We start from the raw sequence: 16,768 nt of genomic DNA, 5'->3' as shown, positions 1-16,768 counted from the left end.
CTCTGCTCACGGATGTCCGGCTCGGCTGTGCCCCACGCACCGTCCTTCGGTGCCCACTCAGGCCACGTCATCCTCTGAACTTTACTATGGTGCAGAGATACCCTGTAGTCCTGGCCTCCGCTCAATTCCTGTGTTGCCTAGCACTTTCCAACCTTTTTTATCTCACAGCACACTTGAACCTACAGTTAAACTTCCGCTCCACATGTAAATTATGTTGATCCAAAAAAAAAAGTAATTTAATGTGCTTTGAACTTTCAAAAATAATTAATGATCTTTAAAAATTTTCCCAGTTAACGGCTTGGCGCCTGTGGCTCAAGCGGCTAAGGCGCCAGCCACATACACCTGAGCTGGTGGGTTCGAATCCGGCCTGGGCCTGCCACACAACAATGACGGCTGGAACCAAAAAATAGCTGGGCGTTGTGGCGGGCGCCTGTAGTCCCAGCTACTTGGAAGGCAGAGACAGGAGACTCGCTTGAGCCCAGGAGTTTGAGGTTGCTGTGAGCTATGATGCCACAGCACTCTACCCAGGGCAACAGCTTAAGGCTCTGTCTCAAAAAAAAAAAAAAAAAAAAATTTTCCCAGTTAAAAAAAAAAAAATTCCCAGTACACCTAAGATTCTCTAATGGCACACCTGCACCCAGGTACACTGGTTGAAAATCACTGCCTTAGGGGGCTCAGCAACCGTAGCTCAGTGGGTAGGGTGCCAGCCACATACACCGGGCTGGTGGGTTCAAACCCAACCTGGACCAGCTAAAAACAACAATGACAACTACAACAAAAAAATAGCCCGGCGTGCCGGTAGTCCCAGCTGGAAGCTGAGGCAAGAGAATCGTTTAAGCCCAAGAGTTGGAGGTTGCCCTTGCTGTGAGCTGTGACATAGTGAAACTCTATCTCAAAAATACAAAACAAAACAAAAATCACTACCTTACATATTTATACACACATTGCTTTTAAATACCCTCCAAACTCTTTAAAAACAAAAACAGACTCCATGGCTGACACAGAAGCTTCTACAGACTTACATCAGGTGCCCAAATTATTAAGGCAAGTGACATTAGAGGGATATATGAGTGCCAGGAACAATAAAACATTGCAAATGCCCATCACATTTTTCAGTAATGCACACATATGGGTGCAAAATAGCACTTTAATAGTATTTATTGTTTTTAAAAAACTGTGTCCCTTCTTTGGAGAGGATATACTGAAGGAATTTTGAAATTTCCAATAGTTAATTTTATTTGGAAGGCAAAACATCTTAGCATGTTTACACAAACTCATAAATCGTTAGGTATCAGATTAAAGTAGATCTCAACAAGCTAAAAAATAGTAAAAATAATGGACTCACTACTGGAAGTGATCCTTACTGCACACCTCAATGGTTGAGGAGGAAAAAAGAAGGGGGAAAACCCTTCTCCAAAAAGGAATGTGATGACAGCGTGAATTTACTACAATTCGCAATTTACTACAATGTTCTAAAAGCTACCTAATGCTTGCATTTATTTTACAGAAAGCCTTTGGATCCCTCACCATCTCCAGGCCAACAGAAAAATCTAATGAGATGAAATATTTTATGCGCTAGGATATTTCTGGTTTATGTTTTACCTTCAGCTTCTTTCTCACTTCTGAGGTCTCTTGCATCTTCTTGTACTCTTTTATCTCTGTGGTCTGAATGGCAGTCTTTGATTTCAAAATCCAGTTCAACAGCTCTGAACTGATAGCATCAAACCTAATATAAGATTCAAATGTTACCATCTGTCATTTGTTTTCTTCTATTGTTTGACTTGGCTCCTCAAGACAGAGCAACCCAAATACTCACCAAGTATGTGTCTTTAAAGACTCCCCCCAAACAGCTACCCGAAATACAGTAACCATGCAAAAGAAGACCACGCATTTACAATTAAAAATATGAATGGAGTAAGAATATGATACAGTGTCAATAAATACTTGAAGAAAATAATTAAATAAAATATTTTAAAACTTTATATATTAAAAAAAATTGGTGAACCTCTTAAGAATCACTTGTATTTTTATGAACTCTTCCAGGAAATGAAACCAGATGTGGCTAGACGGTATCAGACAGAACAAGTATAGGCATTACTAAAGTCAATGCCGTCTTGGGTTTAATGTGTCACGCTTGAGCCTTACTATATGCAGGCCGTGGGCTAAGCAGCTGATAAGAAGGTGAAGCAGACACAAATCTCAGACTTCAAGGAGCCTTTAGTCTAGTACGCAGTGGAAATTTGCAGGCAATAATGAAAGAATTTGCTAAGTGCTAATTCCAGGAATTCACAGGAATAGCAACTAATCCAATCAGGGAAGGGTGGTTCCCTAAAGGAGAATGACAGCATGGCACTTGGGCATTTTCCTAGCCAAGGGAGAGTGTGGAGAGGGAAGGCCACATTTTACAAACTACACGTAGTTAGGGGTGTCTGGAATAGTGAGTATCGTATAATACTTGCAGGGAGGGACAACTGACAGGGTGGCCAAGCATCACACAGACCAGGTACAGGAAGGGCCCACAGGACATATGAAGGAGTTTGGACTTAATAAAAGGCCAGCTGAGGGCCAAGGGAGGAACCGAAGCATGGGACTGAGATGATTCTGTTTACGGTGCTGAGGAGGAGGCCGGAAAGAGAGGCAGGAGCAGAGAAAAGGCTGTGGCAGCAACAAGAGCCAGAACTAAAACAGCAATGAGGGGAAGGAAGATAAGGGGATAGGCTTGAGAGGTCTTGAGAAGGTCAAAACCATAGCCAAGGGAGCCATGGAGGAGACAGGCACTGATAGCTGCCATATGCCCGATGCCTTCCTAAGGGTTTTATACGCATTATTAACCCAAGGAATCCTCCCAAGTATCCTGTGATGTATATACTATTATTATCCCTTGTAGAGATGAAGTAATTTGAGCTCATAGAGGCTTTAATTAAATGCTCCATGCCACAGAACCAACAAAGGGTAGAGCTGGTGTTCAAACCGTGATGGACTGTCCCCTGAGCTTGTATCCTCCTCACTGAGCTTCTCAGTACTTGAAGCAGGAACACAAGTTGTTACTGCTGATTCTTGAGGGACAATTTTCATTTAAACTGAGTTATGAATATTTGTCTTTTCATCAAGGTAAATTTTTCTTGCAACATGTAAAGAATTGTGTGATCGTCTAAGTAAACAACCAGGGATTGAGCTGACACTCAAACGGGAGTACGTTCCTGTTGAATGGCAGAGTTCTGTTTAATCATTCAGAGAAGGGGACACTCTACAGAGATCACACATTTAAAATCATCTTAGAGGCTCAGTAAAATTCTGCTTTCAATATGAGCAAGAACGATGTGATATCTCGGGCTACAGTCATGGATACCCACATTCTAAGAAATAGCTGCCCCACCATGCCCTGGGCTGGTAAAAACAGCCACCAGTAACACTCGGGGAAGAGAAGGGGGAACAAGCTGCCACTTTTTAATCATATGTTAAAATGGGCAATGTGCTAAGCAGTTGTTCAAGGCCCTCCACTATTAGGGCAGTCTATTTTAAGACAAGCTAATAGTGGTTTCTACAGCAGACTGAAGTTATGAACCAGTCTGGAAACCATGTCACACCAGGAAAGGGGAGGGATACTCTGAACTTTAGAAATCCGAAAATCAGAATGTGAAGTATGTGAAGTTATCTTCAAAGGTTGGGCAGACCACAGATTGAAGAGGTATACAGGAGTCTATATCACTCCAGAAAGAGCTAGCAACACAGGGGTAGACTTAGAGAGGCAGAATTTGGGCATAAAAATAACCTTTGTAACAAAGAGATTGAACCATAGTGAACTGGATGAACTCAAGCCTCTATCTGTTCAAGAATTAACTGAAAGAATGTCTGCGTAAGTGGAAGTCATGGAGCTGATGACTATGGCCCCCACAGCTGGTTGCCAACCAACAGACACCTCCTGTCCACACTTCCTCCTCCTCGCTGTTTGAGTCCCTTAAAACACAACTGCACATACTGAAAAAAAAAAAAGGTTAGACAGTTTCAACCTCCTTTGCACCCAGGGCATGAGCAAGTGACTAAATCCTGACCAGTGAGACCAGGGGGAAATTTGCTGAGAAGGCAAAGCTGAAGGTGAAAGCCAACATCCCAGGATGACAAAGACACAGATGGAGGGTTGCTAACCACACCCTCCATTAACACTGCCCTACCTCTGGACTTTCGGTAATGTAATATCAGCAGTGACCTCATTGTTCAAGTCACTTTGGGTCTGGCATTAGGTTTCTGGCAGCATAATGCACCCCATACAATAGGGTCATATTAAAACACAGATTTCACACTTATGTACCTAGTCTTTTACAACCTCTTGTGCTTCCAAATGCACAAAGTCAGCCCTAGAAAGATGGAAGGCCAGACATACCCAGCAGATATTATGCACTGAGGAAATGTGAAATCTCTTCTAATACTAACATCAGGAGCACCTTTCTCCGCAGCTCCAAAAGTAAACATCCGACTGCTGCTGCTTGCCCCTCAGAGGCACACTGGTCCTACAAGGAGAAGCTATTAAGAGGCAGAAACAGGCTTATTATCACAATAACAACATCTGGTAAAAGTGGAATCTTGCTTTGTCCAACATAAGCTAAATTAGGTAAAGCATATCATTTTTATTCAGACTCAAAATAATTGCTGTTTACCCAAGTACTGGGATTCTATTGGAAAAGCAAGAGAATAGCTTCTTCCAAGGGCGATTTTGAGGATTTTCTGTTATACACAGGTAAGGTACAGTACATGGGACATTGTATAGCATAGTAGAATTTCTAAAAGCTCAATATATGTCAGCTGTAATTACCCTTCTTATAAAGATCCTGGGTTTTCTTTTGAATCAAGATGAAAAGTAACATTTTATGCTAAGGATGGGTCTTTAAACCAAGCAAGAAGAATATGCTAATGAACCTGACAAAGAAATTAACAACAGAAAGAAGAAAACATAAAAAAGAATGTGGGGCAGGGGAAGGAGACTAAAAGTGAATTACTGGCCAGGAGTGGTGGTTCACACCTGTAATCCTAGCACTCTGGGAGACCAAGGTGGGTGGGTCCGCCTGAGCTCAGGAGTTCAACACCAGCCTCAGCAAATGCAAGCCCCATGTCTATAAAAACAGAAAAACTAGCCAGGCATAGTGGCTGGTGCCTGTCCGGAGGCAAGAGGATCCTTGAACCCAAGAGTTTGAGGTTGCTGTGAGCTATGATGATGCTATGGCTCTCTACCAAGGAGACAAAGTGAGATTCCGTCTCAATTAATTAATTAAAGCAAATTATTTCCCTGAATTAAGTGTTTTTCAGTGGTGAGAGGATGAAGTGGATTCACAAAGAAAGAGGATGTCGACCTAAAGCAAAATTGTCAAGAGTTGTGGCTAATGAAAGAATAAATAGTCATAGACAAGGTGAATGAAGGGAAGGGAAGGGAAGAAAGGGTTAGCCGCACACATCTTCAAAGTGAATACGGGATAAATAAAATCACCCAAGACAACTGAGATGCTTAGCTAGTGTAAAGAGAGGGGAAAAAAAAAAAAAAAAATATATATATATATATATATATATATATTCAGAAACTCAGGGGCAGTGAGTAGTTCAGTAGCTGAATTTCCATAATACTAATTATGTCTAAATTTGCATATGATCCGCAATAGCACAAAACAAGAAGCAAGTATCCAATTCATTATGTGCAGTATGGATTTTGAAAAATGTCTCTGTCCTCACTTTTTCTTAGCTTCCATATCCACGTGGATCTGTCTCTTCTTTGGAGGAGGAGGAGGAGGCAGTTCTTGCTTGGACTTTTTTGTAATCACTTGTTCCCTTACATGAACAGTCTCCAAAAGATCCTTCTGAGGAATCTGAGACATTCCCAGCTTTGCTACTGCCTGAGTCACCTGAAATAAAAATCACCCAATGTCAAGAGGGACTTTACCTAACAATTGCAATCAGTGTAACCTGGCTTATTGTACCCTCAATGAATCCCCAACAATAAAAAATAAATAAATAAATAAATAAATTTCTATAATAGCTTTCCTGAGATATAATTCACATGCTACAACATTCTCCCTTTGAAATGTACACTTCAATGGTTCCTTCAAATGTACACTTCAGTGGTATATCCAGAGAGCTGTATAATCACCCCCACTCTTTACCATCCCCAAAAGAATCCCATATCCATTGGCAAGGTGAACGACCTGGCAACCACTAATCCACTTTCTGTCTCTATGGATTTGCATATTCTGGACATTTCATATAAGAATCGCAGTGCATGTGATCTTGTAACCAGCTTCTTTTACTCAGCATAGCAATTTCAAGGCTCATCCATGTGCATGTGTTAACTCTTTACTCTTTTTTTATTGTCAAGTAATATTGCATTGTATGGATATACCATATTTTGTTTCATCCATTCATCTGCTGACATACATTTAACTTGTTCTAATTTTAGGGCTATTATAAGTAACGCTGCCATGAACATTCATGTACAAACCAAAGTTTTATTTTTGATCCACTAATGCAAATATTTTCAAGATCCATAAGATTAAGACTTTAACATTATTAGATACCTATCTAAGTGTTATCAGGTACTGCAAATTAAATTACTAGATATTATAATAGTTGTTTTTTTTTTGAAGATCTATAAAAATTTACTTTAAAAAACCAAGGGGGAAGACTTTCACATGCCGAAATTTCATCAGGTATAAGGAATCAGCTTTTAAGTTCACCTACTAATATGTTATTTCATAAAAACTAAATTAAACCTGAACATTTAAATTTAAATTTTTACATAACGACACAACATACTATCCAGATCAAGAGGTACCTGGTTGGAGGAATCTTCCAGTCTCTGAACCAAAGAATCCCATCTTTGAGTCAGTTCCTCTGAGTCACTGTTGATCTTCTTAGATGCCTTGGGACTGTCAAGTAACTGACTCACATCCTGGCCAATCTCACTCAGTTGATCCAAAGTTTGACGCTTCATTTCCATGTCTTCCTTCAGAATCTAGTATTTCAGATATTTATTAGACAACTCCCCATTAGCAGGGACTTTATTATCCCAGATAAGAAATGTAAACATGCGTAAAATTAACATGTGTTGAAGTCCACTGTGCTAAACCTAAGACTCCTGGTTCCACATCAGTCCAGTCTAGTATTGGGTAATGAGTCTGCATGCACTAAATTGCATTAACCATTGATATAAAATACTAAGATAACACAGGCTTGCAACACCATTGCATTAGTCTTACTTACAGCCAGACGTCGAACACTGACACTCAGTTCCTTTTGGTCTTTGAAGTTGCTTGTCTGGATTTTATTTAAAGCTTCTTCTTTTTCAGTTAACCAAGCTTTTAACAAACACTGCAGGTAATGACAAAAGTTGAAAAATATGTCTGCAGAATCATTTGTTGTCAATTCAATCAAGGTCCCCAATCTCTAACTTTTTTTAAGTAGAGGCTTCCCCTTTCCTGGGGGTAACAAGGACTTCAAACACCTATCTTTAAAATATTCATATTATCCATCAGATTTACAAAAGATCAACCTGATATTATCCCCATACCTGTAACTAAACCTATATAATTCTCAAGAGTTAAGTAGAAGGGAAAGGCTAAATCCAACTATCCAAGTCTCCCGAAAAATATTATAATTCTCTAGAGGCAGAAGGAAGCTAAGAAATTGTCTTGTTCCAGCCCCTCAGTTGAGGAGGAAAAAGAGAGAAGTCAAGTTACATGTCCAAGATCACTTGGCTAGTTAATAGCAGAGCAGGGTCTGTAACCCACCCCCAAACGAATGATCTTTCCATCCAGTCACCCAGGAAATCACACTAACACTCAACAGCAATTATGATTTAACAAGGAAGCCTGAGGATGGCCCAAAGCCAATATAAAGATTTTTAAACTTCACTGGCCAATGTTTTCTGAGCAGAAGATATTTAATAAGGACTAGAGATAACCCTGAAGGAGAGACAGAAAACAACTGTGCTGCATTGAGATCATTCTTCCCAAAATGTACCATCTACCACAGAAACCCTTTTCTATATAGCTGGGAGGAAAACATCTTGTTTCTGTATTTGCAATGGGATTGATTCTTCCTCACTTGTTTTCTTGATGGATCGATTTGTTTATATTTATTTGTTTATTTATTTAAATAATAATTAATTTAATCTGTCACCCTGGGTAGGGTGCCGTGGCATCATAGTTCACAACAACCTCAAGGGATACTCTTTCCTAAGTCTCCTGAAGAGCCGGGGCTACAGGCACCTCCATGATACCTTGCTAATGTTTCTGTTTTTAGAGGGGTCTCCCTCTTGCTCAGGCTGGTCTCAAACTCCTGAGCTCAGGCAATCCACCCCCCTCAGATGATAGGTGTGAGTTATCGCACCCAGCCTTGATCAATTTAACAACTATTTCTCACTTCTATATTTGACCCCCCCAAAAAAAGAATGAAGATTAGGAAACTTAAAAACAGATAGGAATCCTGCCCCCAGTCTAGTATGGCTGATAAGATATGGAAATAAATAACTATGGCAGGAGAGAAAAAGGACAAACACCACACACACACACACACACAAACACACACACACAAACACACACGCACGTACAGAGATATAACCAAAATGCCAGATCACTAAAAGAACATGAGCCAAAGGTCAGTGTAGAAGCTAAAGTAATACAAATGATCAAAATAGTAGCCACTTCCTATTTCTTAATATCTTTTAAAATTATCAAAGTAAAGCTATTCCCAAATTTGAAATTACTTTACTGGATAGAAGAATAACACCAAAGTTTCCTCGAGCAATCAATGTCTCCTATTGTCATTATTGAAATAAAATGTTAACTATTCCATGAGATTCTCTGGCCTTGAATAGAAGGTTCCAAGTACATGTAAATATTCATAAAGTGAAATGTAAATATACTGGAAATCAGAATCAGGCCCATCATGTGATTCTTAATAAGAAAATTATGACCAAAGATGGGGGGAGAGTAGTGATTAATAACTTTTATTTGGATAAATTCTGCAGCCTACCTTTTAAGATGTACTATCTGCCATCATATTTAGTAAACCACAAAACATCATACGCTTGGGGTTTTTTTCCCCCTAAAGAGAATTTGGTTGTTTTTTGTGGATGGAAATGAAATGCATTTAAAAGAATCAAAATGGACACTCTGAGATGTGGGAATAGAGTATCTGCTTATTTTCTAAACCACAACTGTTTAGCATTTGGGGAGAAAAGTTTCGCTTTTTTCTATTTTTTTTTTTGGTTGGTTGCTTTTCTGGAAGGATGAAGGCTGGGAAATGGGCCACCACTCTGTCTAAAAACATAAGGTAGGGGCTTCATGCCATTGGTTAATCCTTAGTGGAAAAAAATACGCTCTTAACCAAGTGTTCAATCAAAGGTGTCACCAAATAACATTTTCCCATTAATTTCAGTACTTATCCTGGTTAACAATATCAAGAAAAATTCTTGTGATTCCAGGTTCACAATGTATTGAGTGGATTCATTTATACATTATTTACTGAACATAAACCACATGGTAGGAATTGTGCTGATGCAAATTTGTACACACTACCTAACATAAATCCAATAGTAATTGTAATGTCAAACAAATCATGGAAGTACTAACATTCTAAATGATGAGCACAGATCTAATTAAGTGTGATTATAATGGAGTCATATGATGTGATCTCAATAAATAAGCTGCATGATCAGTTATAAAATGGGCAGAAATCTGATTCTTAAAGAAGCAATTATTTGTATATTCTCCTTTCAAAGAAAACCAAAGAAGGTAACTGTATTCTAATGCCACAATAAAACATAGGTTACTTTTCACTATTTATTTTTCCTCTTCTGAATAACACGTTCATACCTGTTCTTCCAATAATTCCTGCCACAGCATATTGATTTCTTGTAATCTATTCCAACGTTCTTCAGTCCAACGGCACACCGCAGTCCAGCGCTCACCGAGTTTCTAGAAAAGAAAAAACTATCCTTGGTCATCACAGTGTTAAAAGAGAGTTATCACAATCCTTACAGAAATTCATGATTTCCATTGTTTTTTATTACATGGTAGCAATTTTTAGAATGATTTTTATAAAAGTTGCTTTAAAATAATATAGACCAATCCTGTAAATGCGCAGATGAGAAAAACTAATCCCTTTAGAATTTAACAGATTATTTCTCAGAGCTAGAAAGTGATACTAGTAGAACATTATCCTGTATCTTTGGCTTCAAATTCCTACTCTTTTCCATTTCATTGTGGTTTTTACATGACCATTAGACATTTATACATATATCTACATGTCTACTTTATGTACTTCAAATTTTCCAGGCTATAATCATTTTTTAAAAAAGATCAGTAAATCAATTATATTTCTTTACCATCTTTCACATACCAAGAAACTGTCCATCTACAGTACCAAAATTAAGAAAAATGTTTAATTTATAAAAACTATGGTTTGAATAAGAGAATTTCTATAAAACAGTAACATGCTTAATTGTTTTGCTGTTTATGTTACATGAAAATTTCCATAGAAATTCTCCATAAATTAGCAACAGAGTATTGTAAGTATCAGAAATACTACATAATCAAATTTATATTTGATTATCTAATTTTTAAAAATCATTCTTCATGATTTCCCTGAAAATTATTTTATCATAAGTAATATCTAACAAATGCTAATATTTGTTTCCTCATTATTCACATGTGAACAAGAATTATTTAATTCATATTATACTATTGCGATGCTTAACACTTGAGTTCAAGTTTTAAGAGCACAAAGGCTAGAGAACTTAGGGCCAATGTCTCTATTCTGATCATGTCCACTCTTTGTCTAGGTAAATCCCTAGAAGAAGGGTATCTAACCTTTTTTTTTCCCCTCAGTGAAATATTGGAAGAATAATAGTTGTCTTGGACCACACATTAAATACACAAATGCTAACAAAGCTGGTTAGCCAAAAAAAAAAGGTCTGTCCATTCTTTTTGTAATATCCCACACCACAGATCAGCAAAATTAAAGTCCTCACAAAATCAGCCTATGGCCCATGGGCCACAGCTTGGACATCCCTGCCTAGAGCATTATTTATCCTCTCTGGGTTTCTGTTTCCTCACGACTAAATGGTCAACACATGAAATACCTACCCATCAGACTCCTGTAATAACTAAATACTACAGCACTGAGGTCTCAGGACATTTCTTTATAAAAGAAAAATGACTTTATATCATCTAATTACAGTCTAGAAATCATCTTCTTAGGTAACGTTCAAATGAAATACCAACAAATTCTTTTTTTTTTTTTTGAGACAGACCCTCAAGCTGTCACCTTGGGTAGAGTGCCGTGGCATCACAGCTCACAGCAAACTCCAACTCCTGAGTTCAAGCGATTCTCTTGCCTCAGCCTCCCAAGTAGCTGGGACTACAGGCGCTCACCACAACGCCCGGCCATTTTTTGGTTGCAGTCGTCATTGCTATTTGGCGGGCCCGGGCTGGATTCGAACCCGCCAATTCAGGTGTATGTGGCTGGCGCCTTAGCCACAACAAATTTCTTTATAAAGACTTACAAAGAAACACTAGTGCCTTTGTGCAAAAAAAAAAAAAAAGATAATTTATTGAGGATTCCAAAACTTTTGAAGTTTACATAGTAATCTGCCAAAGACACACAGATATTAAAGCCTCCAATTTTAACATGTATATACAATTTTTTCTCTTTGCAATGCAGATTCACTATCCCTTCCTCCACCTGGATTCAGGTCTCCCTAGAGCAATGGTTCTCAACCTTCCTAATGCTGCAGCCCTTTAATACAGTTCCTGTGAGTCGCAAAGAACCGCTGCCCTAGAGCCTAGGAACAAACTCCCCCAAGTGATTCTGACCAAAAAGTCTGTAGGCCACTTGCAGAGATCAGTTCCCATGCTTCCCAATCTTGTTAATAGCGTGAAGGAGGAAGCTGGAGAGCACAGCCAGACCCATCCATTCCCCTGGAGGACTGATGAAAAGGAACCAACACATGGGTACTCTTACAACCCACAAGAACCCCACCTGGGAAGTACAACCAAAAGTTGATTTTTCTACCCTCCTAGGTGAATGCTAAGACAGGCTGTGAAGGATGGGGCAACCCGTGCTTGGGTCTCAGACCCCACACCCTTCAGGATTATCTCACTTTACAGGGTCCTTACCTGTAACTGATCTTCAAGAACAGCTGTGGCACTCTCCCCACTGTTTTCATCAACAATGACCACCATATGAGTTAATGAATTTACTTTCACCTGTTCAGCCTCAAGATCATTTTGTAAACTCTAGAGAAAAAAAATTAAGATAAACCATGATTTCTACTCTTTTACATTTACCTATTTAAAATGTACTTAGTTGTCAATAGTAATTAAGGACACTCAATGAGGCATCATATTTAAATTTCCAATCATTGCCCTAAGTGCTCTACTCATGAACCAAGCCCATTATACCTCTTTACATTTCATTATGAACCACAGCGGTTTGAAAACACAATGTCATAACAGATTGAAAATGGGAAATATGATCACTTTTATTTCAAGTGGTGGCAAGAAAAACAATTATTTTTCCATAAAAGGATTGTTCTATACTAGGAAGTAAGACAAAAATATAGACTTGTTAAAGCAAAAGTCCAGAGCTTAAATATATAGTCAGAGATCATTTTATCTAAGGCAGTATGATATTAAATAAGAGGTAAGGAGAACATTATATGGTAGCCAGAAGTTACTCTGATAGCAATTCGGACACTTCCCATCCTTTTCCAGGTAAGGGCGTAGTCATTGGACATATGTACATAGGGGATTTATTTCAACATTATCAACAGTGTTGTCAAATGCCTGCTCCTGTTGTGTTTAAGGTACCTCTAAAGCTTTATTAGTTATCGACAGGTTGCACTGATTAATAAAATTCTTTAAACAATGTACAGAGAGGATATTTTACTCTCTGTTTTTTTATCTAAACTATGAAAAGTTACCCCCTAAACTTGTGACCAAATTAAATTGTCCACCAAATTTTGGTTCCTTCCCCAAAATTCTTCATGCTTTCCTGGGTCAGAGAAAAAGCAACCGTTTTCCCGAAAGGATTAGGAGCAGCACCTGTGTGCGCTGACGCCAATACGCTTGGTTCTTAACCACGTGCGAGTCCAAAAACCCTTCTGGAATCCTACGGAAGTGTTGTCCCTTCCTAAGAAAACAAAATGCTACCTGTGCTTTCACTCCTGACTCCGAAAAGTCACATCCCCGTGAACCCTACCCCGTGAGCTGCTGAATAAACACGGCCCTGAAGCTGTGTCCTTTCTCTGTGCTAAGGGTATGAGTCGTCAGCCTCTGAGAATGCTAAGTGCTGCTCTTTCATGTTTGATAAGGTATTATTAAAATATGAGCTGGATTTACTTTATGTTCTTCTAGGAGCTTCTGTAGGGCGTTTAAATCGCCGTCCAGGGGGCAGGCTTCCATCTTCTGGATGCGCTCCTCTGTGAGTGTTAACCAGGCAGAGAGCCGCTGCAGCTGCCGCTTCTGCAGTTCCGTCAGCACGTCGTGCAGCCTGGCGTGGGGGGGCACAGCATTATTCCCACAAGCTATTTCCTTTTGCAAAGGTAAATACAAGCTCCAGGCAGCAGAGGCACGGAGCAAGGCAACACACCCTTGTCCACACATTCAAAGTAGCATTTAGGCTTCAGCTATAGAAACCAAGAGGAAAAAACGTCTCTTTTTCTTCCTAGACGGAGCCACTAAACACAAAGCGAAAGAATGCAAGTGACAGCACCCGGTGTTCATATCAGAATCATTGTTTTATTCAATCAGGAATTCCTGTTTATTAAATAGGTGGAAATGGCAATGGAATGCAGTTTGCTCTGTAATGCACAATACTGAAACAAAGTGAGCCATGGGAAAGCTCTAAAAGAAGGGCACAAAATGGGGGCGGCACCTGTGGCTCAAAGGAGTAGGGTGCCGGCCCCATATGCCGAAGGTGGCGAGTTCAAACCCAGTCCCAGCCAAAAACTGCAAAAAAGAAAAAAAGAGGCACGGAATGGGATGGTAGATGAATAGTACACAGTCCTATCTTCATACGGAGTTAGCGGCTAGCTGATTATATTACTGCAAATAGTTAACTGTCCCTCTGCAATGTTTTCTCCTTTTTTGCTTAGTTCCCTATGCCAACTTTTATCTTTTGGCTTGGCTAACACATCAAAGGGAAAACAAAGATGGAGCAACATTCCAGCAACAGTACCAACAAGGGTCTGAGTTTTATGAAGCAAGTTCTGCAATGATCTTGTTTGATCACACATGCGCACTTCCACTTGAACTAAACCGTAAGCAGTCTATGGACTAAAGGGTTAATTTCTTGGCTTTCCACTCACCGGGACTGTCTGTCCATACTCTCCACCCTAAGCGCTTCCCATCTAGCATTCAGCAAGGTCATTTGTTCCTGGATTTCAAACTCCTCTTCATCAGACAGAGTTCCTTGTATTATCAGCTGGTTGCCCGCTTGCAGGACACTGCCCACACTGCTCTGGTGTGCAGTGAGCTCCATCATGAAAGCCTGGAAAGGTACATCATGATGATTTGTGAGCCACTCACTGCAGAATAAACCTGAGTAAGTTGCTAATGCCTGTCCTTCATAGCAATGCTGCAGAAGAAGGTAGACCAGGAGAGAACAAATTAAGTAGACTTTGGGTGCAGTGGCTGACGCCTGTAATCTCAGCACTTTGGAAGACCAGGAGCTTGAGATCAACCTGGGGAACTTAGTGAGACCAGTCTCTAAAAGAAGTAAAAAAGTTAGCTAGGTGTGATTGTATATGCCTGTAGTCCCAGCTACTCAGAAGGCTGAGGCAGAAGGATCATTTAAGCCCAGGGGTTTCAGGCTGCAGTGAGCTATGATTAGGTACTACACTTCCGTGATGGACACAGTGAGACTCTGTCTCAAGAAAAAAAAAAAAAGAAAGAAAGAAAGAAGGAAGGAAGGAGGGAGGGAGGGAAGACTTTGATCCAATGTTGTAAGCTCTGAAAATAGGAATACACACCTGGTGTATATAAAACCAGAAACAACTCAAAGAGAACAATGTTTCATCTGATAAATACCAGTTATTGATTGTGCTATTAATAGATCATGAACATGAAATTATAAATAAATATAATAAATAAAACACCATGCTCACCCTAGATGAACTGCTTCAGGATTATCACCAATTCTATTATTTTCGATCCAAAACAGCAAATAAGAGTTGTCAATTAACATACTTATACAAAACAACTACTTAACCAATAATAAATCTCCATAGTCAAATTCACAACAACAATTTTTTATATCCTCAAAAGAGGAGGAAACTTTCATTACCGTAAACTTGTACAGGAGCCTCCTCAACACGGAAAGACCCCATCTCTACAAAAAAAATAAAATTAGCAGGGCATGGTAGCGCACACCTATAGTCCCCGCTAGTTGGGAGGCTAAGGCAGTAAAGCCTAAGAATCACTTGAGCCCAGGAGTTTGAGGCTTTGAGGCTGCTATGAGCCATGATGACATCTCTGCACTCCAACTCGGGTAACAAAGCAAGACCTTGTCGCAAAAAAAGAAAAAAAAAAGTGTTAAGAACACTGGGTAGGAATTGGCTTAATCGTGCAATTGAAAACAATAATCACTTCCTGGGGAAAACTCAGAACTTAAAGATTGTTGTACAGCTTTGTCATTTTGTGTCTCACTATAACAATACACTTCAGAAACGAGCATTACTGTGCACTGCTTTAAGAGAGCAGCTCTACAAAACACACGCGTTATAATAAGATTGAAATCAGAAATCTAATTTGGATGCAGCTAGTCGCCCACATCAATTTTATCACAATGCCCTATCACAAGTCCTAAAATCAGCCATGACCTTAACAGAAAGCAGAATTCAGTAAACAAACATCAGGAGAGAGCCCTTGAATGAGGGTCAACTCCCACGGCAGATAGACCCTGTTCAGCAACTACAGATATTTACTTCGTGGGTTGCAAACTGGTCTTTCACTTCTTCAACATCATCAGAAATGTCATCCTGCTCCTGGAAAGTGTCCTCAGCAGACAGCAACCAGGTCAGCACTTCCTCTAGTGCTATCTGATAGCTGTCCAGATCCATGTCGACCTCGGTGACAGCGCCGGAGGTTTCAGCTCCCAGACTCTTGCGTTCCTCCTCTCGAGCTGTCCCCTATAAAAACAAAGCCCAGAAGAAAAACTACAATTATCATGAAGACAAGGACACGTGATATGGAGAACCTAAAGGAGGTACCACCATATCAGAGGCATTAACCCCAATCCCAGGAGTCAGAGGAGCAATGCCACACGCGAATTAGTCAGAGCGCACGGATGCACTGTGCTGGAATGGCTGAGTCCAAACGTGGCACGCACTCTGGAGTTCTGTGGGAGAGTCTAATATAGCTCCAGAGAGAGAAATAAGCCAAATGAATCACTTCTGAGCAAACATAAAATGGTTAATAGCACGGTGATAAATGCCATGGTCCCAACAAGGAATGACATTTGCGTTCACCAAGGGCTAAAATAGGAAAGTTTCATAAAGGAGCTGGAACAGGTTTGGCCTGCAAGGATGGAAGCAAATTAAGGAAAAAGAGAGAAAGATTAGAACTCTGCTTTGACCCCTAGGTAAATTGCTTTCATTGAATTGCATGTTGGCATTGCATTTTAGACACTAAAAGACAGCCACAAGGACAGGCTCTTGTACAGATTTTTTTTTTTTAAAGCAATTACTCCCTCAATTACTTGTCCTTTTTTGGTTTGCTTCAAG

At 39.7% G+C, this 16,768-nt stretch overlaps 1 protein-coding gene across 7 annotated transcripts in view; it reads right to left on the bottom strand.

The window, feature by feature from the left end:
* UTRN (utrophin) overlaps positions 1–16,768 on the bottom strand; it is a 533,531-nt gene that overhangs the window by 367,190 nt on the left and 149,573 nt on the right. For all 7 annotated transcript variants that reach the window (XM_053590883.1, XM_053590887.1, XM_053590886.1 and 4 more), the window contains 9 exons: positions 15,971–16,174; positions 14,354–14,535; positions 13,386–13,536; positions 12,162–12,281; positions 9,858–9,959; positions 7,243–7,350; positions 6,815–6,994; positions 5,719–5,888; positions 1,603–1,726 (listed from right to left, as the gene is read on the bottom strand). In XM_053590883.1, coding sequence (XP_053446858.1) covers positions 1,603–1,726; positions 5,719–5,888; positions 6,815–6,994; positions 7,243–7,350; positions 9,858–9,959; positions 12,162–12,281; positions 13,386–13,536; positions 14,354–14,535; positions 15,971–16,174 — 1,341 coding nt within the window. The remainder of the gene's footprint in view (positions 1–1,602; positions 1,727–5,718; positions 5,889–6,814; positions 6,995–7,242; positions 7,351–9,857; positions 9,960–12,161; positions 12,282–13,385; positions 13,537–14,353; positions 14,536–15,970; positions 16,175–16,768) is intronic.

The sequence above is a fragment of the Nycticebus coucang genome, chromosome 5, assembly GCF_027406575.1.
Source record: "Nycticebus coucang isolate mNycCou1 chromosome 5, mNycCou1.pri, whole genome shotgun sequence".
NCBI lineage: Eukaryota > Metazoa > Chordata > Mammalia > Primates > Lorisidae > Nycticebus > Nycticebus coucang.
The sequence above is the reverse complement of the archived record's forward strand: the minus strand, read 5'-3'. Positions and strand labels throughout refer to the sequence as shown.